The sequence below is a fragment of the Anthonomus grandis genome, chromosome 15, assembly GCF_022605725.1.
Source record: "Anthonomus grandis grandis chromosome 15, icAntGran1.3, whole genome shotgun sequence".
In the NCBI taxonomy this organism is placed as follows: Eukaryota; Metazoa; Arthropoda; class Insecta; order Coleoptera; family Curculionidae; genus Anthonomus; species Anthonomus grandis.
In genome coordinates this window covers 4,452,663-4,477,104 of record NC_065560.1, presented here as the reverse complement: position 1 = coordinate 4,477,104, position 24,442 = coordinate 4,452,663, and the positions used below count along the sequence as shown (strand labels likewise).

At 32.5% G+C, this 24,442-nt stretch overlaps 2 protein-coding genes across 3 annotated transcripts in view; one reads left to right on the top strand and one right to left on the bottom strand.

Annotated features, from left to right (window-relative positions):
- The window catches only part of LOC126744967 (uncharacterized), a 21,966-nt gene extending 11,235 nt beyond the window's left edge, over window positions 1-10,731 (top strand). For both annotated transcript variants that reach the window (XM_050452596.1, XM_050452597.1), the window contains exons 2-6: window positions 4,830-4,957; window positions 9,040-9,296; window positions 9,358-9,576; window positions 9,714-9,925; window positions 10,577-10,731. In XM_050452596.1, coding sequence (XP_050308553.1) covers window positions 4,830-4,957; window positions 9,040-9,296; window positions 9,358-9,576; window positions 9,714-9,925; window positions 10,577-10,649 — 889 coding nt within the window. In that variant the 3' untranslated portion in view covers window positions 10,650-10,731. The remainder of the gene's footprint in view (window positions 1-4,829; window positions 4,958-9,039; window positions 9,297-9,357; window positions 9,577-9,713; window positions 9,926-10,576) is intronic.
- On the bottom strand, window positions 10,727-24,442 carry LOC126744966 (pre-mRNA-splicing factor 18). The gene is made up of 6 exons (XM_050452595.1): window positions 24,271-24,442; window positions 21,883-21,997; window positions 21,661-21,824; window positions 21,375-21,590; window positions 11,622-11,834; window positions 10,727-11,038 (listed from the first exon to the last, which is right to left on the bottom strand). Exons 1-6 carry the CDS (start codon window positions 24,325-24,327, stop codon window positions 10,766-10,768), a joined length of 1,038 nt encoding a protein of 345 aa, XP_050308552.1. The 5' UTR covers window positions 24,328-24,442; the 3' UTR covers window positions 10,727-10,765.

The window sequence follows — 24,442 nt, the reverse complement described above, 5'->3', positions numbered from 1 at the left end:
TCGGCTGTCAGTTGATATTTATCTACACATTCGATAAGTAAGTTAAAAAAATTATCTACAGTCACTTTATTAAACCCCATTGCTCGAGCTCAAAATGTTGCTTCTGGTCTTGATTGAAAGTTCTGGATGTCGACGCAAGAAACTCTGCATCCAATCCTTCCCAGCCACGGCAAGTTCTTTATTAAACGGATGATCAAGTTCATTGAGCTCAGCTAATTGAAATGCTAAACGCCTGTATTCATCAGTCATCGTTAATCCAAACAATCTTTTTTACATGTGCATTCAATAATTTGCAAGGTCTTGTTCCTGTTCAGGAGTAAATATTGCCCTAAATCGTCCCAAAGATTTAGTAACAACATACTCGGGCTTTTCCCTAGCTTTTTTAACGTGGCGGTCTAATGCAGATTGAGGCACATTAAAACTGGTAGATGCTCTGTAATACCCCATTTTGCCCTACCCCGTTTTGCCCAAATGCACATTATGAGGTTGGGTATATTTTTTTCCCTGTTCGATTAAAAAATTACTAAACATTTTTACACAGGAATATGCGTAAATGTGTATACTTTTCCATAAAGAATAACAATTAAATATAAATTACAATTATGGTTCATTTACCTTTTATTAAATTATTGACAAAAATATACACCTCTAAAACAAACACCGCTCGACTGACCGATATTCACGCAGCTTCCGAATCGGATAGATGGAGCTGGCTGTACTAAAAATAATCACGGCACCCCGTTTTGCCCGCCTTTCTTTCGGGTATCACCAAACACTAACAAAAAATAGTTTAGTTTGAACAAAAGTCGCAAATATAGTTATTAGCTGTTTCTGCACCGCTGTAAAGTTTGTGAACCCAACCTGCACAACCAATACAGCGATACCAAACTTCTGATTTGCCCACATCTCCGCATATAAGACACTCTTCACCTTATTTTTCTAAAGTATTTTCTGCAACTCTTTTTAAACCTATTCTAGGACTGTGCCTCAGGAAATAAAACACACAGATTTTTATTACATCCAAGTAAGCAAGTTGCAATGACATCAAATGCGTGGAACAAGTAGAGAAAACACTTCAATTACAATATAAACATGAAGTTATGGAACTAATCAAAATAAATAGAACTACTAAGATAATGACACTAAAACCTGTAATCTCTAATTTATTGTCCTAAAGCAAAGATTCCAGTGCGGTCAAAAAACATTTATGCAGGTTATCTATTTATATCTAAAGTAGCCAAAATATTTGATTAGTCCAGGCAGTTGAGCCAGAAATTCACTTCTAATTTCGGGCACTCTACTGATATTTTAAATCTACTTTTTCTATTTTTTCAGGCTGATTTTGTTTAATTTTAGTCCAATATTTCCTCAATTTTCGCCAAGAATCTTTATCATTCAACTGCCTGGACAAAAATTGATTTTTATCTAAAGCAGTTAAAAAACTAAAATTATTGATTATCGGATATTTTTTCAAATGTTTCTAGATTATTTAGGACCCCTTAAATCATATGGTACTACTGGAACAGTCGTACAAATAATACTTTTCAAGCTATGCCTCTTTAAAGTTTCATTAAGATTCATAGGGGGATAAGGTGCTGCTCAAAAATCGTCAACTTTGGCATCTATTCTTGTGGCAACTATTGATTTTCACTAATTTTTTTTAATATTATTTGGACCCAGGATTTTTTTCTCTGGGTATTTTCGAAGATAAATTGTAGTCTGGATTCTGGTTTAGTGACTTTTGAGATATTTTATGACTTAAGCAAAGCCTGATGTGGTTAATGGTCTTATATTACGGACGGAAAACAGTATGTTCAAATCCCAAATAAATTAAATAAAATAGAAAATTATCCCTGTAAATCTTTTCTTATTTGTTGTAACGATCTTTCTAGTCTTGTACAATTTAAAAATCCTGTATAAGTTTAGACAATAATTGAGTAATTGCATTGCTGCATCAAAATGGAAGAGACAGTGGGTCAAAGCAAATACATGCTCTTTGGAGAATAGAACTATACTGCCTAATTTATAATTTTTTGTGTTTAATTAGTTGTTAGAAATGATCTGCATGTTCCAGGCTCCTATTAATTTATACCTTATGGCCCTCTCGTTATTACTTTGTCATCGTTTCACATTTTCTCCCTTTAATTTTTCAAAAATTTGATAGTTTTTCTAGTTGTACAAGAGTTGAAAAAATCTGCGAGACTTCGAGATTATTCCGCAATTTGTTACTGTCTTATTAATTAATTTTGGTCACCGTTATAATTTTTCTAAATCAGTCTTTCCTTTAATTTTTCAATAATTTCGCTGCACATGTTTTAAAGCTTTCAGCGAGATCACCTCCATTTCCTTTAAGGTAAATTGCCAACCTGGTCATATTTAGAAAGAACTGTTAAGATAATTTTGTCCCAGTTTTCTGATGCTGTCAAAAGCCTTACAGAAGTCAGTGTATATCAGTGGCGGCTCCTTCTTAGGGTCAATTGGTCAATGACCCCCCTTAAATAATCTCATAAAAATACCAATTTTATTATAAATATCTTTTATCTAAAACTTCATTGTGAATTATAAAATTCTCTAAACAGTCTGCATTGGCAAAACAAATAAATATATTATCGCGCCTCGCGCGCATCACAAACCCCTCGGCTGGGCCGTATTTTAAATTGTCCCTATACAGTTCTTATGGCTTATGGAGAAATGCATGTAAAATAGAACAAAGAAGGCAGATTAGCATTTCGTGAGCGGAAGTGAGAGTCACTTTCAGTCCTATATCGCTAACGTAGTCGACGGCCCGACTGGATGAATGTTTTATTGTTTTGTTTTAGTTAGTTACTGTTTGCCGCCCGCACGAAATAATTGCCTTAAAATCTGCTGGAACATTAAATTATGAACGGCGGCTTGAGAAAAAGGAAAGTGGCCGACCAAAAACCAAATATGAATTTAAAACAAACAACAAAGGATAGGGGTAAAGATATTCAAAGATATTTTAAAGAATCAATGTACAATTTGTGTGATTGGATTTGTGGCTGCAGTGTGAGAAATACATTTTTTTGCTACCCGTATTTATTGTTTTCGACCCTGTATGGGCGAAAAATGGAGTAACTGACATTAAGCATTTAAAAGTGAAAATTACAAAGCATGCTTCTTCCACTACTCATATAAATTCATCAATGAGTTACGCAAGTTTAGGACGTGTTAACATAAGACAGCAACTTGATAGTGTATATCGTAAATCTGTGCATGACTTTAATGAATCGGTTTCTAAAAATAGGTATATTTTAAACAAACTAATCGACTGTGTAAAATTTTGCGGAGTTTTCGAAATTGCATTGCGCGGTCATGACGAAAGTATCGGCTCCAATAATCCTGGAATGTTTCTGGGCCTTATCGATTTTGTTTCTGAACTGGATTTAATGTTTAAAGAACATATTGAAAAAAGTACAGTATTTAAAGGCACATCAAAAACAATTCAGAACGATATTTTAGAATCAATGTTAGCCATTGTACATACTCATATAATTAAGGATATTGGCCAGACAAATTTTGTGGCAATTCAAGTAGATGAGACCACAGACAGCTCCAATAAAACGCAGATGATTGTCATATTGCGATATGTTTTAACTGATATTGTACATGAAAGATTTTGGAAATTTGTTAACCCTCCAGGTGCCACAGCACAACACTTAACTAATGTAATATTGGAAGAACTTCAATTATCAGAAATTAATGAAGCACCTGAAAAATTAATTGCCCAAAGTTACGATGATGCATCAGTCATGAGCGGTAAACTGGGAGGAGTACAAACAAAAATTAAAGAAATATACCCAAATGCACACTTTATTTATTGCTATGCCCATCAACTTAATTTTATCCTGCAAAAAGCAGCGAGTCAACATAAACCGATAAAAATATTTTTTGCAAATTTACACGCTTTTTCGTCCTTTTCGGCCGATCTCCAAAACGTACGATGATTCTGGATGGAGTGGTTTCGATAACCTGTTTATACCCTTTTTCCTATATTTTTATTTAAAATATTTACTCTAATAAAAAGGCAAAGTTAATTTTCGGAAAACGATTTAAGCATTTAAAGTTATTTTTACCCGCTTAATAGGATAAATATCTCGGTAAATATTATTGAGTTTTATCTAAGTCTGTATTTTTTAATCTAAAATATAAATGCTAAAGGATCTTTCAAATACTTTAAAAAATCAATAGTTTGATTTGTTTTTTTTTCTATTAGAGTAAACTATAAGTTTTCAAACCAAAATGACCCCCCTGAAGATTGACCCACGAGCCGCCACTGGTGTATATTGACCTAAATACCAATAATTCTGAATCAATATTAACTAGTAAAAAATTTGGTCATAAATGCATTCCAAGAGATACACTTCCATTATTTAGACAAGCCCAAGGTTACTTTATATACTTAAATTATAAAAAGACAACGATAATCTTTCAGCTCGTAAAGTCATATGATGTAGATACTAATTATTATATTATTAAGCTATAAGAGGATTTTAATAAAACACAAATATATTTTGTGGACCGTCTTTTATAACAATAAATATCGGTTTTGTTATTATTTGGCTTATACTTTGTATAAATGTCTATTTAACGTTTATTACTATGTCCATGTTGTTCCTTTTGTCACATTTCCATTTTTAAATGTAAGCATACAACGGCATACCAAAAATAGTATAGTCTCTTTAGATTTAAGTAATAATAATTATTGTATCACTCCATTTTGTATGTTTTTTAAATGTTTTTAATATACGTATGTATTATATTAGCGTTTTTATTATTAGCATAAATGCACTGTAGTTATCTTATTTTAGTTGGGCAAAACTATCATATAGTTTTGTAAACTATTGCACCCATGTGCCAAAAAAGTTCACCCAAAAAATCGGTTTTATTGGAGATGGTGCCATGGCCAAAGCGATATGCAGGAGTATCAAGAGAAAAGGTAAGACAAAACTATAGAGCAGTAGTATTGGATGTATTGTTTGGTCTATTTTCAGATTAATGCTTAAACGTAAATATGTTCTTTCCAAAGACCTCTATTTTGAAATATTCCTGAAAAGGGGTCGAAATTTGGTCCTAAGGCGTCTATTTTGAGATCAAACCGGAAGGAGTGGGTTTTTTGCCTAATTGAACATTCACAAATTTTAGTAGTGGTTTTTGCTCTACACAGATCTGACTGACGTTTGGTTATCAAACAACGAGTAGCGACCAAAAACATGAAAACAGAAGATCTTTTTTTTCTGACACTACCACTACGGAAGAGTGACAAAGTTTACTCAGCATCATTTACCTCCGAGTCACTATCTGACTTTTTCTCTGAAATCTGCCTCAGGTCAACCCTTGATTTTATTAGAAGAGTTTATGATCCAATTATTAAGTCTCTATGTCTTGTGATTGCTGAGATATGAGCAAGTCGTCCCTAAGGTATCGAACTTTTCGCAAAAAAAATGATCAAATTTCAAGGCGAATTTCTTCATTTTAGAATTTTGTGCTGGAAAAATGTTGAAATAGAGATCCAATGGTTTCATTAGAAAAATCTATGGTTCAATTTTCAAGTCTCTATCTTACCTGGTTGCAGAGATATGATCATTTTGTCCCTAAGATATCGAATTTTTCAGATAAAAAAATACCGAATTTCCAAGGCGAATTTCTTAATTTTCATTTTTTTTTTGCAAAGATGCTAAACTGTGCGTCCAATGATTTTATTAGACGAATCTATGGTTCAATTTTCAAGTCTCTATCTTACGTGGTTGCAGAGATATGATCATTTTGTCCCCAAGATATCGAATTTTTCAGACAAAAAAATACTCAATTTCCAAGGCGAATTTCTTAATTTTCATTTTTTTTTTGGAAAAATGCTAAAATGTGCGTCCAATGATTTTATTAGAAGAATCTATGGTTCAATTTTCAAGTCTATCTTACCTGGTTGCAGCGATATGATCATTTTGTCCCTAAGATATCGAATATTTCAGACAAAAAAATACGCAATTTCCAAGGCGAATTTCTTAATTTTCATTATTTTTTTGGAAAAATGCTTAAATGTACGTCCAATGATTTTATTAGAAGAATCTGTAGTTCAATTTTCAAGTCTCTATCTTACTTGGTTGCCGATATATGATCATTTAGTCCCTAAGATATCGAATTTTTCAGACAAAAAAATACTCAATTTCCAAGGCGAATTTCTTAATTTTAATTTTTTTTTGGAAAAATGCTTTAATGTGCGTCCAATGATTTTATTAGAAGAATCTATGGTTCAATTTTCAAGTCTCTATCTTACCTGGTTCCAGAGAAATGATCATTTTGTCCCTAAGATATCGAATTTTTCAGACAAAAAAATACTCAACTTCCAAGACGAATTTCTTAATTTTCATTTTTTTTTTTGGAAAGATGCTAAAATGTGCTCCAATGATTTTATTAGAAGAATCTATGGTTCAATTTTCAAGTCTCTATCTTACCTGGTTGCAGAGAAATGATCATTTTGTCCCTAAGATATCGAATTTTTCAGACAAAAAAATACGCAATTTCCAAGGCGAATTTCTTAATTTTAATTTTTTTTGGAAAAATGCTAAAATGTGCGTCCAATGATTTTATTAGAAGAATCTATGGTTCAATTTTCAAGTCTCTATCTTACCTGTTTGCAGAGAAATGATCATTTTGTCCCTAAGATATCGAATTTTTCAGAAAACAAAATGGTCAATTTCCAAGGCGAATTTCTTAATTTTAATTTTTTTTTTGGAAAAATGCTTAAATGTGCGTCCAATGATTTTCTTAGAAGAATCTATGGTTCAATTTTCAGGTCTCTATCTTACCTGGTTCCAGAGAAATTATCATTTTGTCCCTAAGATATCGTATTTTTTTTCAAAGCGAATTTCTTAACTTTTATTTTTTTTTTGGAAAAATGCTAAAATGAGTTTATTAGAAGAATCTATGGTTCAATTTTCAAGTCTCTATCTAACCTGGTTGCAGAGAAATGACCATTTTGTCCCTAAAGCCGCGTACTCATTAACGAACCTGTAACTGTAACAGTTACTGTATCAAAGGAACTACTGTAACCACATTCTTTGCTCTCTCGATCCGCATTGTTCGCCGTGAGCTCAAGCCGCCATGTTGCAACCAAAAATGATAGCCAGTGCTGCTTTTATTTTAATAGATGCATTAATTGAAAAAGAAAAACGTCCTCGGCGATGGTGGTCTCATGCACTGTATAAAGAGAGAAGTGGATCTTCATTATTTGCAGCTTTGAAGATGCAACAAATTAGCGGAAACTACAAAAATTTTACCCGCATGAGTCCAACGGATTTTGAATATTGTATTAATTTAATTGGTCCGAAGATTCAGAAAATGGATACTACTTGCAGGGAAGCAATATCCGTTCAAGACAGACTAGCAGTGACATTAAGGCATTTGGCGACCGGCGATTCTTTTACAAGCCTGGAGTATTTATTTGGAATATCTAAACAAGTCATTAGCAAGATTATTCCAGTGGTGTGCGAGGCACTCATTGATGGGTTAAAAACAATGTGTCGTATTAATAAAGTGAAGCACATGCTTTTACTTTACTCTACCTCCATCTTTTTTTGTTGCATTAAAGCGGAATGTGTTTATCTCAAAAAACTTAAGCAAAAGCATGTGCTTCGGTTTTATTCATATGAGCCATTATTTTAGTTATGTGTTCCCAATGACCCTACGTTGCAAAAGTTTCTAATGATCCGTTTTTCTACAATCAAGGTGGGAAGTTTTTAAATTGACACGCTGTATAAATAGTGTATAAAAGCTTGTAAAAAAATTACCTTGTCCAGTTCCACGACTTTTTTTTTCTTTGGCTTTTTCTCTTCTCCACGACGCCAATATCGTAATTATTTGTTTCTTGCAGATATCTGCAGTTGTGCCTATTACGGAACCAATTTCAGCCCAAGCATTTTCTTTCAAATGCTTTTTATAATAATCCTTATGTTTTTGATCCCATAATTATCACAGGCATCTTTTTATAATTTTCAATTAAGGCCAAAACGTTTTCTTCATCCTACGTAATCATATTTTTTTGGTTGTAGCGTTGCACGGCACACAGTTGCAGTTACAGTTCGTCAATGAGTACGCGGATTAAGGTATCGAATTTTTCAGACAAAAAAAACACTCAACTTCCAAGGCGAACTTCTTAATTTTTTTTTTTTAATCCCAAACTGTGAGTCCAATGATTTTATTAGAAGAATCTATGGTTCAACTTCCAAGTCTCTGTTTTACCTGGTTCCAGAGAAATGATCATTTAGTCCCTAAGATATCGAATTTTTCAGACAAAAAAATACGCAATTTCCAAGGCGAATTTCTTAATTTTCATTTTTTTTGGAAAAATGCTAAAATGTGCGTCCAATGATTTTATTAGAAGAATCTATGGTTCAATTTCCAAGTCTCTATCTTACCTGGTTGCAGAGATATGATCATTTTGTCCCAAAGATATCGAACTTTTTAGAAAACAAAATGGTCAACTTTCAAGGCAATTTTTTTTCATTTTAGAATTTTTTTTCGAAAAATCCCGAAATAGGTATCCACTGATTTTATGAGAAGAATCTATGATCCAATTTTCAAGCCTCTATCCCTCTTGACTGCAGAGATACGTGCCTTTTTGCCCCGAGATGTCTCAAAAAAAAATTAAATTTCCAAGGAACATTTCTACGTTTTAGATTTTTTCTCGAAAAATGTTGAAATAGGTATGCAATGATTTTATGAGAACAAAACTCCAGACCGAGAGAAAAATAGTTGAATACTTTCACTGATGTAGAATTAATTTAATAGCAACTTAATATAGTCAAAAGCCTTGAATCAGTCTATGTAAATAGAGTCTACACCAAAATCCCTATTGCTTGTGGTTTACCTATCAGAGGAGAATCCGTGCTTCTCTGGTCGTAATCGTGTTCCTAAATAGAAAAGTAGTAAAAAAGTAAAGGCCATACATGGAGTTTCATTTTTAAATTACAAAAAACCCCTTAACCACGGTACACCCGATGAACAAGCTATTAATTTTTCTAGGATTAATCGATTACTCTCAGGTGTTCGTAGCAAGTCCCTACCCAAAAAACCTGGACTCCTGGAAAGAACTGGGTACAAACGTATCGACCAGTAACGCACTAGTAGCCAAAGAGTCAGACGTTGTCTTTTTAGCGGTAAAACCGCACATTTTAAAAGACGCCGTCGCCGAAATGGCCTCCAGCGCACTCCTGGATCAGATTAAAGACAAACTTTTCGTTTCGATACTGGCCGGTATAACTACCGGGGATCTTGAAGGGGTAAGCAGCATACTTCCCCAAGTTCCTTCTATCAAAAAAAAAAAAAAAACCGTAATTTCAGTTGCTTTCCATGTTTGAAAACAGCAGAGTGATCAGGGTGATGCCAAACACCCCGATGCTAGTCGGAGAAGGTTGCACGGTTTATTGTCCGGGGTCAAAGGCTACCGAAGATGACCTCGATCTGGTCCATAGCATTCTGGAGGTCACCGGGATGTGTCAGCGTTTGCCAGAACACATGATTAATGCTGTGGGGGCCGTTTCTGCAAGCGGACCTGCTTTTGTACGTATTATTAACTATTAACTTAATCCTGGATGCAGATTAAGAGAAAAATGTTTCTTAAGGCCTTCATAGACCTATCTAAAGCGTTTGACAAAGGATTTTTACAATCTGAACGATATTTGTCAATATTCTTTCAGGTATATCTATTTATTGAAGCTTTATCGGACGGAGGAGTGAGAATGGGACTACACAGAGACATGGCGACGAGGTTTGCGGCCCAAACGGTTATGGGAGCGGCTAAGATGGTCCTGGAAACCAGCAAACACATGGGAACACTGAAAGACGAGGTGTGTTCCGCTGGAGGACAAACTATTGCCGGTATACATGCGATGGAAAGAGGTGGTGTCAGGTTAGTTCAAGTGAAATTCCGATTCACCATAAGGATTATTGCAAAGAACATTCAGCTGAATATCATGCTTTTTGGTTCGTGAGAATATTCCCAGTAGTTTTTGAGATATTGGACTTTGAAGTGAGTGGTCACCTTGATGGGCAAACTTCTTTTTTGGATACTATCATTTAAAAGTGCCATTAACTCTGACACTATTGCTGGAACTAAATTACATCATTTGTAAAGGACATTTTCATGAACATTATGCTTTTTGTTTCATGAAAATATTCCCACTAGTTTTTGAGATATTGGACTTTAAAGTGAGTGGCCATCTTAAAGATCAAGCATCATTTTTGGGCACTATCACCTAAAAGTGCCGATAACTTTGATAATATTTCTTGGACTAAATTACTCTATAGGAAACAGATATAAGAATATTCTTCTGAATACCATGCTTTTCATTTCATGAAAATATTCGCACTAGTTTTTGAGATATTGGACTTTGAAGCGAGTGGTCACCTTGAAGATCAAACATCATTCTTGGGCACTATCACCTAAAAGTGCCGATAACTTTGATGAATATTTCTTATAGAAACTAAAAGAAGTCCGAGATTTGCTTGAGATTTTGGTCACTGAAATTATTAGTATATTATAACACTTATTTGTTTTCAGAGGTGCTGTAATGGACGCAGTGGAAGCGGCTGCCCTAAAAGCCGCCGAATTAGGAAAACAAGGCAAACAATAAAATTATTCTACCGGATTTTCTATAAACCAAAAACGTATTTATATTGACCGCAACAGCTGGATCAATAAATCATTGAATATAATTTGAATTCCTTTATTTTTTCCTTATAAAAGTCCTTAAGTGGAACTACTACACTCGCTGTCCTTAGTTTCTCCGAAAGCACCGTACTCCACACACCTGGAGGGATCTGTAGGGAAATACTCCTGGCATTTTGTCATCAGTCTTTTTAGGCCCTGGATGTATTTCCTTTGGGTTTCGTCGTTCATTACGTGAGCGACATTTTTGGAGAAAATCTTTTCACGACCCGTACGCGCGTGGATACCAACCATGGTGACGCCGATTGGCCATGGGGCGTTTCCGATTGCCATTTGTAGGTACGCATCACTTGCCTGAAAAAGAAATATCAAGTCATTTAGTAAAGAAGAATTAAACGATTTTGTCATGGTTTAATTTTCAGGGTTTTCGTCATAAGAGCGGAATATATATGAGGAATGAAATATGTGCGGGAAATCAATGCTAAGAAAGTTATATGAAACTCCATAACTCCAAGTTAACGCAAATCATACAGCTTTCGAACAAGAATGTCCATCTCTAAAATACCATATGGAGCGATTAAAAAACAAAATTGATTATTAATTTATGATAAATAGTATTTAACGCTTAGGGTGATATATTGAAAGAAATAAATAAAGAAAATGGGACTCTAGGTGGATCAAGAAAGGTTGGAAATTTCAAAAGATAAGAAGTATGATATTAGAAGTTCTAATAGAAGCATTGATAACCTAATTACTTACTTAGAAGCACATAAATTAAACGATTTTAATGTACCAGACTACAGAGTTTTGTATATTAACTCTATTTCTATATCTATAATAAGTTTCAAGGCATTTTTTCTCATTAAACATTGACCTGCCGCTCAAGTTTTTCACATCGAATTTCCTGAGCCTAGTTTCTCATATCATTTTGATTTACCTTTAAATAATTCCTATTTAAAAGGTGCATAATGATTTCCGTGAGACTATCGGAAATATCCTCTGGCAAAGTGAAACTCTTCAATTTTCTCAGGAGCGGCTTGAGATACACTTGGGTCTGGGCGTAGGTGGCCCCCTGCAATTTTCCTTTAACGGAAAGTTTCTCCTCGTGCGTCCTATTTTGTAGTTGCTCATCCCATTTTGACAGTAGCAGCTAAAATAATTGAGAAAAAAAATAGTTTATTATATATTAATCCTTTTATTACTTATTATGATTAAGATAAGATAATAGGAAGGATTAGGTTCCGATGCCCAATCGCAGGATAAAATGCATCCGAGTTAAGCAGATTTTTCAATAGGGCCTAAAATAACGATCGGAATGGTGTCCTTATTTTTTCTGATATTTATTATTGGTGCAAATTACTGGGTTTTTCAATCATAAGAAGAAACTTGAAAGAATGTTAGATGAAGGTACTGTACATTATATGAGTTTCAGTATAAATTTAATAGTCGAGCGATATTGACTTGAGTAAGTAATAAGAAGAGCAGTTTTCTTTGGATATTAAAGATCATATTATAGACTTGTTTTCGAAGGCCTTCGATATAATTAGGGATTAATCATTTTTCATATGATTCTTTTTGAATGCCTGGAAGTTTTAGAGTAATTTCGTAATTATTCCAGGCATTTAGAATCATAGGATAGTCAGATATTGTAAGGTTATGTCGAAGGAGTGGAATGTCCCAATACAATAATTTAACAATTAAATATTTATTAATACTTACAAGCTTAAAGACCAAAAATTGTCTAATTCTAATTTCAAAATTCTAAATCATTGTTTTTTTCTAAATTTAACTCAGTGAAACAATGATTTTTTTTTACTCAAGATTAAGTCATTACCAACTGAAATAACGAAAAAAAAATTACCTGGAATAAATAAAAATTATGAATTTATTCGTCCAGGCATTCGAAGCATAGAATAAAAGAAAATTAATTGTTTTACTGCCTAAAATAAGGAAAATATTACCTGGAATAATGAATTAATCTTGATAAAAAATTTACATTTTTTCAAAAATTCATTCAGTCGAGGCCTAGAATTAATGATTCATTAGTCCACTAACTAAATTCAGGAAAAAAACTTCCTGCAATAAAGAGAAATAACGAATTTATTCTTCCAAGCCTCTACTAAAAGAAAATTCAGTGTTTTACTGCCTAAAACCCAGAAAAATAGCCTAGAATAATTAATTAATTTTGTTTAAAGAAAATTCATTGTTTCACTGAATGAAATTTAAAATAAAAAAAAACAGGAGAAAAAATAGTCGAGATCTAGAATTAATTATTCATTATTGTAGAATATGCGTATACCATATACAGTTCTAAAACATATCTAGTTTTTAAACTCTGTTACTTCATCTCAAATATTTGATAAACTTCTTCTGAAAAATAACTGTTTCTTGCCCATTATATGCAATCTAATAACGCTGTTTTTATACTAAATATTTGTATATAAAATTTAAATGAACAGTGTTATTAAATTTTTTTATTGAATATATATTTTCTGCAAAAACATTGTTTTTCCTCAACACAACAGCCAGCCATTGGGAACAGCCACTTTTGAAATGCATTTCCTATTTTTTGCTAGATTTATTTCGGTATGATATAAAATACACTATAAAATATATACATGTATGAGAAGTACATCATATGCTATACAGTGCCATATATGTAGTTTCGGAGTCATTTTATCAAATATTTGAGGTGTAGTAATCGTATTTAAAAATTATATATGTAAAGGCCCGTTTTCATATAGAAAGAAAAGGAGGAATATGAGAGACTTCCTTGTTTGTGGAATAAGATTTATCGTGAATTTTAAGACAGAATCGCAAGAAGAACATTTATTAGCTATAACTGGAGTTAAAGACGTAAAAACATTGCGCAAAAAAATAAGGAGTATTCTTGGTGCATACAATGCAAAAGTACGGAAAATTAAAAACATGCAGTACAATTAGCTAAGCAAAAAATTACCTTTGGAAAGTCTCTATACTTATTTTAATTTTATTTCAATTTTTCTTTTATGATAGAGTGAGAACTAGTGATTAATTCTGTTAAAAAACCACTTGGGGGTGGTTTTACCACATATGTGATAATATAATCAATTTTCCTTGATAAGAATACTTTTTTTACTAAAGTTTGTTATCTCACCCTCGACATCTCATAAAGTTTCAATGGTATTTGATAAACCAATAATAAAAGTAAGCAACCAACATATTCAGTTTTAAAGATTAATTTGACATTATGTCTACCGTACCACATTATACCAATTATAGTACTCATGCCTCGGTAGCACCTGGTGTGGCAACTATTTTATTGCTTGTTCGATTATTCTGTTATTCTTGTAAAAAAGGGAGGATGTATAAGCGACTAAAGCAAGGTAAGTGATCATTTCTTAACCCCTAGTAGAGTACACTCAATATAAATAGTACTTTTGGTTTTTAGGTTACTACTTCGTTGAAAAAAGTAGCTGGTGGCGTGGTAAACGACTATATGCAGTTCATCCAAACAATGTAGACCTTAGTGAGTATTTTATCTAAGTTTGTAGTGCATTGATTACATCTAAGTGTCTGAAACTTTAATTCTTATTGCAGGCAGCGGATATCCCAGAATAAAAAATCCGTCACGTATTATTGGATGATCGAGACCTCCCTTGCCTTCGTACACATTAACGATGTGTGATTGATAATAAAATAATAAGTTATTATCGCATTTGTGTTTTTTCTTTTTTAATGGAAGCTTTACATAACAATTGGTTATCATTCACTCCAATGATTCAAATAAGAAAGGGAGTATACCAAAGGGACTCATTGGTATATTCAAGTCATTCATATCAGGACAATTTATACGTGGCAGACATACAGTCAGATGCTTTTGACAAATCATAAAAGACCGCTGCAAAAGCCTCACCAACTAGGAATATACACTACCGGCCAAAAGTGAAGAAACATTTACAAATTTAACAATCTTAACATACAAGATATTATTTTACATTTTTAGTAGTATAATAAATTTAATATTTAGCTCTATTATTGCAGCATAAAAACACATCCTTCTTGTTTGTATTTACCTTATCAGTTGATCAAAAAATTATTTATGCTATTTTATGCGGACAAAAGTGATTATTTATCATTAGTTTGATCTTAACGTTGAATGTTAAACTATTGTATACGATTTGTGCAAAATGCCTCGCGGAATAGATCTGAGTATTGATCTCCGAAAATTAATTGTTTACTACCCGTCCAAGGTATGGACGGCCAAGGAAAACGAATAAAGTTATTAAGAGAAAAATAAAAATGTTGGCAACAGAACATCCCTTTATGCCCGCCACAGAAATTTATAATGAAATACCTGGGGTTTCGGTATCTCAAATCGGACTGAAATTGTTGTTTCAAACTTGCAATATTCTTATACTGTTCAGCAGAAATGTTAGGGACCTATTTCCATCTTTCGAGAAAAACCGATGACATGTCGCTACAGTATTGCTTCAAAACTTCATTCAAATCGTTAACAATTAAATCCAACTGGTGACTGGCACAACGAAACTTGAAAAGCTCCACTGATCCAGTTCTTCTTTGATTATAAAACTATCAGTTGCAGAGACGATTGTACGAGTATTTTCATCCATGACTTTTAATTCTAGACTTACGAATTCAATACAATAAAATCAACAACCTATTGATAGTTGTTCCTTTTCCGCTATGTCTCTCATGAGGCTGTATGCAGTTGCTTTTTTGTTGCATCTTTGATAACCTGTCGTCATCATGTGTAATACTCAACTTCTTGAATTTTTTGCTGATTCAATAAACATGTCACAAAACTTTCAATACCGAGAGAAAACCTTCAATTGCTGATTTACTACAATTTGCGAATTTCTTTATTGTTAAAACAGACCGCAGATGATACTATTAAAGCCCTACAACCAAAAACCCCTTTAATAAGGAAGTACCGAAACTGAAAAGCTGAATTAGGCAAAACCTGTTATAGTTAATTGCTCTAAAAACTCCTCCACATCACGGTGCAGACACAGACATAGTATAGTCATATAAAGCAGAATTTTTGGTTGTACCCTGTATGAAATCTTTTACATACACCCGTACATTAAAAGTCCATACAGCTGTGTTATTTTAACGACTACACCTTAATACCATTGATAAATAATTAACTGATAAACAGATAAGATAAATCCGCCGTCAAACCTCTTTGTTTTGAACAAAAAAATCATTCGCCACCAGCAAAATGCCCGTCTACGGTTATAATTATACCGGTCTAATATTTACCATAATATTCTCAATATCAAATTTTTTAACGATACTGCAGATTATCGCGTTTTACCGTAACAAGAGTAGGCTTTATCATCAATTGGATCAAGGTAGGGTCATTGTGCAGTCCATATAAATTATTATAGTACTTTTGGTTTGTAGGTTACTACTTCGTCGAAGATAATATGCGCTGGAAACGTAGACAACTATACTCGGTACATCCTAATAATGTAGACCTCAGTAAGTATCTGTTAGAGCTGCATATTGTTGAAAATGAGTATAGGTCCACTTCAAGGCATTCCGACTCACATTAAAATTGCAGCGTCGTTTCTTTTGTTTGAAAAATAAAAATGTAGCCCAGAGACGCTTTATCACTTTCCTGATAGGAGTATTAGTTTGCGATTCAGTTTAAGATGAAGAAGTTTATTCCTTAGTAATGTTACAATCTTTCCTATGTACTGACAGTCCTTAAACCTTACTTTTATCCCCAAATTATGATTTTAAGCTAGGACTTATTTTCCTCTGTCTTAGATCCAGGTTAGAGTCTATAGTGTCCTAAAAAGAAATGAATCTGGATCGAAAAAGGAGAAATCAGACTTTCTTTCAAGGGTACTATTGAAGCACTTCAATGTATCACCTAAAAACCATCACATCAAACCTAGTGCAGTCTTTGTTACCTCCTCATTTTCCATTCACTATGCTTCTCCAAGGTTTTTAATTAAATTATTGAATTTTCCAGACCCTGCTCTATATTTCATTATATCCTTTTTTTTTAGGCACCGGATATCCCATAATACTTAACCCGGCACTGGTTATTAGATGATACAGACCTACACATACATTCTGAGAATATATTTTTATAATAATGATATATAATAAAGCATGAAAAATTGTTGTGTCCTTCTTTAATAGCAACCAATCCTAGATTAAAGAGAGACAAAGGTTAAAAAGAATGCAAGCTTCTGAGCCTCTAAGCAGATATACATAAAACACACCTCAATAGAAAGGAAAGCATGAATAGGAACAGATCTATAAGTACTCAATCCAACTCAGTCCAATATTTACTCAATTGTCTCAAGGTTCAATAGCTTACGCATGTAATTATGTTGGAAGATACAGTTTGGTGAGACTTGACTGGTTTACTAAAAAAGAAGTCGGACCTAACAAGGACAAAATTGCTTCTTTTTAATCTCAAACAATTTTTGGTGAGTAATAGTGTGAAGTTTATAGTCCTTCAAGCTCTCATGCTCTGAATCACATTGTGATACTATAGAAATCATTAGTAATAGTTATGCCTGGTCTAAGATAATAATAATCTCTTTGGAAATTAAAATCTACCTCTTGCCATACTATTGTTAATTAAAGTGTATTAGTCATAAAAACCTTAAACAGGTTAAATGTTTTTTATGATTTAACGAATGGGATGGGGTTCTAACTATTTTCTGGCAGGCTTTGAGTAGATGTTAAATGACTTCTCTGAATTCATGTCTGAGGGGAAAAACAATTTCAATTCCATTGAAAAAGTCATAAAAATCCATGCATTAGAAACTTTTTTATTAACATTTTCTGTCCGAGAGTATAGACAGTTTGAGGTAACTTGGGTTATAACTTTACTTCTAGTGATTAGATTAACACAGTTTTTGTTTTAAAAGTTTCTTTGTAATGTTCTTAACCTTCCATTAAAAAAATCATAAAAATCCATGCATTAGAAACTGTTTTATTAACATTTTTGAAAATCATGTCCGAGAGTATAGACAGTTTGAGGTAACTTGGGTCATAACTTCACTTCTAGAGTTCAGACTAACACGGTTTTTGTTTTAAAAGTTTCTTTGTAATGTTCTTACGCTTCCATTGACAAAATCATCAAAATCCATGCAATAGAAACTTTTTTATTAAATTTTTTGAAAATCAGGTCCGAGAGTATAGACGGTTTGAGGTAACTTGGGTCATAACTTCACTTCTAGTGCTTAAATTAACACGGTTTTTATTTTAAAAGTTTCTTTGTAATGTTCTTAAGCTTCCATTGAAAAAACCATCAAAATCCATGCATTAGAAACTTTTTTATTAAATTTTTTGAAAATCATGTCCGAGAGTATAGACACTTTGAGGTAACTTGGGTCATAACTTTACTTCTAGTGGTTAGAATAACAAGATTTTTATTTTAAAAGTTTCTTTGTAGTGTTCTTAACCTTCCATTGAAAAAATCATCAAAATCCATGCATTAGAAACTTTTTTATTAACATTTTCGAAAATCATGTCCGAGAATATAGAAAATTTGAGGTAACTTGGGTCATAACTACCCTTCTAGTTCTTAGAATAACACGATTTTTATTTTAAAAGTTTCTTTGTAGTGTTCTTAACCTTCCATTGAAAAAGTCATCAAAATCCATGCATTAGAAACTTTTTTATTAACATTTTCGAAAATCATGTCCGAGAGTATAGACAATTTGAGGTAACTTGGGTCATAACTTCCCTTCTAGTTCTTAGAATAACACGATTTTTATTTTAAAAGTTTCTTTGTAGTGTTCTTAACCTTCCATTGAAAAAATCATCAAAATCCATGCATTAGAAACTTTTTTATTAACATTTTCGAAAATTATGTCCGAGAGTATAGACAGTTTGAGGTAACTTGGGTCATAACTTTACTTCTAGTGATTAGATTAACACGGTTTTTGTTTTAAAAGTTTCTTTGTAATGTTCTTAAGCTTCCATTGAAAAAATCATTAAAATCCATGCATTAGAAACTTTTTTATTAACATTTTCGAAAATCATGTCCGAGAGTATAGACAGTTTGAGGTAACTTGGGTCATAACTTCACTTCTAGGGTTCAGACTAACACGGTTTTTGTTTTAAAAGTTTCTTTGTAATGTTCTTAACCTTCCATTGAAAAAATCATCAAAATCCATGCATTAGAAACTTTTTTATTAACATTTTCGAAAATCATGTCCGAGAGTATAGACAATTTGAGGTAACTTGGGTCATAACTTCCCTTCTAGTTCTTAGAATAACACGATTTTTATTTTAAAAGTTTCTTTGTAGTGTTCTTAACCTTCCATTGAAAAAATCATCAAAATCCATGCATTAGAAACTTTTTTATTAACATTTTCGAAAATTATGTCCGAGAGTATAGACAGTTTGAGGTAACTTGGGTCATAACTTTACTTCTAGTGATTAGATTAACACGGTTTTTGTTTTAAAAGTTTCTTTGTAATGTTCTTAAGCTTCCATTGAAAAAATCATTAAAATCCATGCATTAGAAACTTTTTTATTAACATTTTCGAAAATCATGTCCGAGAGTATAGACAGTTTGAGGTAACTTGGGTCATAACTTCACTTCTAGGGTTCAGACTAACACGGTTTTTGTTTTAAAAGTTTCTTTGTAATGTTCTTAACCTTCCATTGAAAAAATCATCAAAATCCATGCATTAGAAACTTTTTTATGAACATTTTTGAAAATCATGTACAAGAGGACAAACAGTTTAAGTGATAACTCCACTTTTAGTGGTCAGAATGGCTTGATACCATGAAGTGTCACTACTTATACCCATAAAATACTATAAGAGCTCTAATTTTCCAAGATACTAAATCTCAGAAGAATCTCATTATTGAGAAAATATTATCTCATAGATCTTTTGCGCAATCCAGATTTCAGGAAAATTACGCTCATTTCTCTAATCTGCGTGCTATGCACAAAGTCCCGACTATTCGTGATTACAGGTTATATTTGAATAAAATCGAACACTTTTTTTGTTTAAAACTCCTCCTGGTTTCTGAAGATTTATTAATAAACACAAAAGGTCGTTTGATCCTTGTTTTTTTATTCCAGAGTATACTCAATTGCTTTGAAGAATAATTTTATGTTCCTCGCATGTAGTCTAATATTTTCGAGCATCCTACAGACTGTTCCAACAAAAATTTGCCTTGCAAGAGTTATTAATTGATTTCTTCCAGGATATCAAGCCAATTTTTATGCCTTAAAGGCTGCCACTGCTTTATTTTGGATACTCCTAGGTATTCTGCCCACAAATTCAACAAACGTATAGAAATTCTTTAGAGTGTCATTGTTTTTTACTGCAGATTAAACTCAAACGCCTGGAAGAATAATTCCTTGTCTTTTACAGGTATTTTATATGTATACAACCTGATTCTAGGTCAGTGTAGGTCGGTTCAGTCCAGTTGGACTGAATATTAATAGGAGATTAAGGAATAGGAATTTAATTACAACATTTACTGTCATTTTATAAAATCCACATAATATATGAAGATGGGACTAGAAAAGAACACTATTGATCAATGAGCAAAATTAGATCACTATAGCCTTATGCCAATGTCTGTTTTGACTATAATATTATTAATGGTTTAATTGTACTTGGATTGTTTACGTCAACTTTTTAATGAGGTTTTGTCAATTAGTTCAAAATTATTTTTTCTCTTTACATGGAGTTATTTCCAAATTGTGCAGTACCCCGAAATATGTCAAGATAACATTGAAAAAATCCCCTTAAAGATTAACTTAAATGACACCTTATACTTATCATTTTATACAGCTAATACACAATAATTGAGTTTTAGAAAACCGAGCAAAAAAAAACAGTAATTTATTATCTGAGATAAGATTATCAGACGAATCAATATTCAATTTTTGGTGAAATATTGGTGTATTTGGTGGATACAGAAAAATGGACGACGACCTATTGGTTATAGGCATAAGCCTTTTGGTGGTATATGTGTTTGCCCAGTTGGCATACATGTTGTACGCACGGATTTCCTATAACAGGCTGAGAAACGCGATCATAGCTAAAGGTGGGAATTCTGATGCATTTAATTAACATATAAAAACGCTTTCGCCTTTTAGGTCGACTAATATCTCTTGTACCAGTGTTAACAATCACGACGTGTGCAGCAGGACCTTCGGTTATACAGACAAATCAACAAACAACTGTTCCAGCACCAGGAGCACCACCTACTTGTAAGTAAATTCCAATTTTTTTTTATACAAATTATTAAATGAGAATGTAGTGTAGTAGATTGAAGTTATTTAAAAATTAAATTATTCATGCCATTGAAGAGTCTTTTGAAAAAAGAGAACTATTGCTGATTATGTCAAAAAACCTTTGAGCCAACCTCTCATAATTTTTGATAAGTTTCGAGTGGAAAACCATTAAAAACTGAACAATAACACACAAGTTTAGTAATAACACTATAACTCATTAATATAGACTTTTTATTTTTTAGATGCAGCTGAGACAAAAGCTTATCCACCTCCATACGCAGCCTAAGTGGATTGCACACATTTAATAATTATTTATACTTCTTACATGTATAATTTATTTGGCAATAAAAGTGTCTCTATAAGATATCTATATTGTGTTCAATGATGTATAAACATAATTGTAAAGAAATGATTGACAATAGATAAATTGAAAAAAAAAGACTCGCTCACCTGTATAAAATGCACTATAGTGGTCATATCGTGCTCCCTATTGCCCCTAGCCATCTTCTTGGCCATCTCACAGATTTCATCATAGGTGACGCTAGGATCTTGGGTGCTACTACTAACTTGGCTTTCACTATCCGATGTCGTTTGTGACTTTAGGAAATCGTTAAGGTACTCTTGATCCACTTGGTCCATAGCTTCTTGCAAGTCATTTCTAAATCCCTAAGCGAAGAAAGTTGTATAATAACAGTTTTTGGCTATTAAACAAAGATTTTCTTTGGGGTGTACTTACTCTATTCACTTCAGGTTCGAGCAGTTCACATTTCCTAAGCCTTTTGGATGCATCTGCCTCACTTTCACCAAAAAGCAATATCGGTTCGCCTCTATCTCTGAGTTTACTAATTACTTCATTTCTGGGTACTACATTATGCTTGATATCTGTTGGTGTCTTTGCTCCTGCAAGGAATGAAGTAGAAGTCACGGTACTTTTGATATAATAAGCTTAAAATAATACCTTGTTCATTGCCACTAGAAGTTTCTGTATTTTTAGATAGGTCTGCTTTCTCTTTATATTTCTCAAGTTCTTTTGCGGTAAGTTCTCCCCTTCGGAAGTATTTTCTCTTTGGATTCTGTGGAACCATATAGAATAGATAGAGCTAATAATAGAAGCTAATAGATTTTCAATATTTCTTAACAACATGTTAAAATGTGACTGTATAATATAATTTATTAGATTTAAGACTGCTAGTTGACCATCATTGATGACTAATTAAAACTGCAAGAACAAAGAAACTTTCCAAGTTTAAATTTTAAAAATGCTAATTTCTTAATAATGTCTTAGTTCAAAATTGGAACAGTTTGCTTTCATGTAAGGATATCAATGTTTCAGTAACGGTTTTTTATCACATAATTAATATGTGTTCTATTTGTCCAGGCACATTGGTAGTGTTTTTCCCCTTTGGTATAATGCAGACACTATTAAGGTTGTTAGAACTAAGGAACAGTTATTTGAGACATATAAAAGAACTAAGTAAATTACTGGTTTCTGAGGTATGTTGAAATTAAACCTGCTTTTAATTACTTAAATATACAAGGAATGTTAAAGGTTCAGGCTGCCTTGGCTATTGATCCCCTAAAGTATTTTTGGTGTTTCATCAAGAGTCATAGAAATTAATCTGAAATTCTTGAACTAAGTAAAACTCATAATCTAAGAGGATATTTATTTATACACTTCTTATATTACTGTCCTTTATTACTGAAAACTACTTGGAACTCAAGTGACTATTCCAGGCAGTTGAAGCTTCTTCCATGCAATTCCTGGGATGAAATTGATGCTTCAACTGCCTGGAAAATGACTTCAAAGATGAAAGTCAAGAAAATAATGAAATATCTTGAATGAATGAAGTTTGGATATTGCTTATTCTTACATATTTCTAGTTTCTTTGTTATAGATTTTAGAAAACTGAAGGTATCATCATCCAGTAAATTTTTAATTAATAGTCGAGGAATTTGGAGCAATAATTTTGTAAATATTCTGGAAAATTGTAAAAATAGCTTCACATTTGTCATGCATTTAAATTACCCTATTGGCTTTGATGGTATTGCAGGAGATATTCTAAAAGACTGTGCTGACCTACTAACTCAGACATTTATGTTTAGTCTTTATTTTAAAACATCAACCTTCCCTAGTGAATGGAGAGTTAGTAAAATAATGTCCATTTTTAAGTACAGTATAGATCAATTTAAATTTTTAACTCTAATTCTAAGGTGCTTGAGTTTGTTCTTTTTGAACAGCTGTATGCAGATATTAGACATTATATATATATTATCGAACTTAGTGATGTACTCTCAGTATTGCCATAATTCACTAAACAAAAAGGTGATGTTGTATTTAACCACTTTGAAGAAGCTTTTGACAAAGTTAAATGTACTGGCATAAACTATGCCTTTTAATGAATGACTCTAGCACCTGCTCTTATTATGTTATTGATGTCTTACTTGTCAAAGAGGTAAAATATTGTGGAAATCAGTTGTTAAATCGAGGGTCAAATTTGGGACCATTACTTTTTACTGTGACTTCAAATTGTTCTTTGAAATTGATAGACATGGCAAATTTCTTACACAATGATGTTAATAGAGTGATTAAGTGTGGTAAAAATACTTTTTACCCCTAATACAGGTGAGTTGAATAAAAATGTTCATTGACATATGTACAAAATTAATGATTCACCTCTAGCAAGAAGGACCTAGGTGTAATGTTAGATGCTGGTTTAACCTTTGATGATCATATACAAATTTTAACCAAAGTGTAGTGTTTATCGATGGAAATCAGAATGATAAAATGATGTATAATAATTAATAATGAGGTGGATTATCCCAGGATTTTATCTGAAATTAACTTCTCTTTTAATGTAAGAAGTACTAGATCAAAAAACATTTTCTACCTGGATTTTGCTCACAAAATGTGTTCCTGATCCAATAAATATACCTCTGTTACTGACCAAATTTCTATATAAGTATTTATAGACTTTATAAACATCAATCGCCAATGATACCTTAGAACTATGATTTGATGATTGTTGTGTTATCTTTTTGTCATTTTGATTCGGTACTTGTGTAGTATTACTTAAAAGTGTATATTCTCACTGTGTTTTTATATACTCTTATATTTTAAGTTTGGGATCTGAAATTTGCAAAACTGTCGCTGACACTGTACAAAATAAATAAGTGTAAAGCCATAGTGAGTGAAACGAAGTTTTGGCTCCAAGGAGTCTATCTTGCCAAAATACTTAAAGGTTTTAGGTACTCAGATACAGCTTTAAGCTATGCTAGTCTTAATAATTTGGGTAAGTGATAAGTTAACTGGAGTTATGTAAAGGAATATTTATCATGTTAAACTTACCACATTTTCTTCTAATTCCTTTCGTTTTTTCTCTATTTCAGCCTTCAGTATATCCATTTCTTTCACTATACAGGTAACAGCAGTTAGTATTACAATATAATTAATAAATACCTTAATAATACAAGGATAATATATGTTTTATAAAACGTAAATAAAAACAACTACAGATGAC

What these genes read in the sequence shown, in the direction of transcription:
- LOC126744966 (XM_050452595.1), bottom strand. Translation starts at nt 24,327, where the DNA reads ATGGATATACTGAAGGCTGAAATAGAGAAAAAACGAAAGGAATTAGAA. An exon ending in TCGAACCTGAAGTGAATAGA is followed by an intron (nt 21,591 to 21,660) that starts GTAAGTACACCC and finishes TTCTTCGCTTAG; the next exon opens with GGATTTAGAAATGACTTGCA. An exon ending in TAAATAGGAATTATTTAAAG is followed by an intron (nt 11,039 to 11,621) that starts GTAAATCAAAAT and finishes TTTCTTTTTCAG; the next exon opens with GCAAGTGATGCGTACCTACA.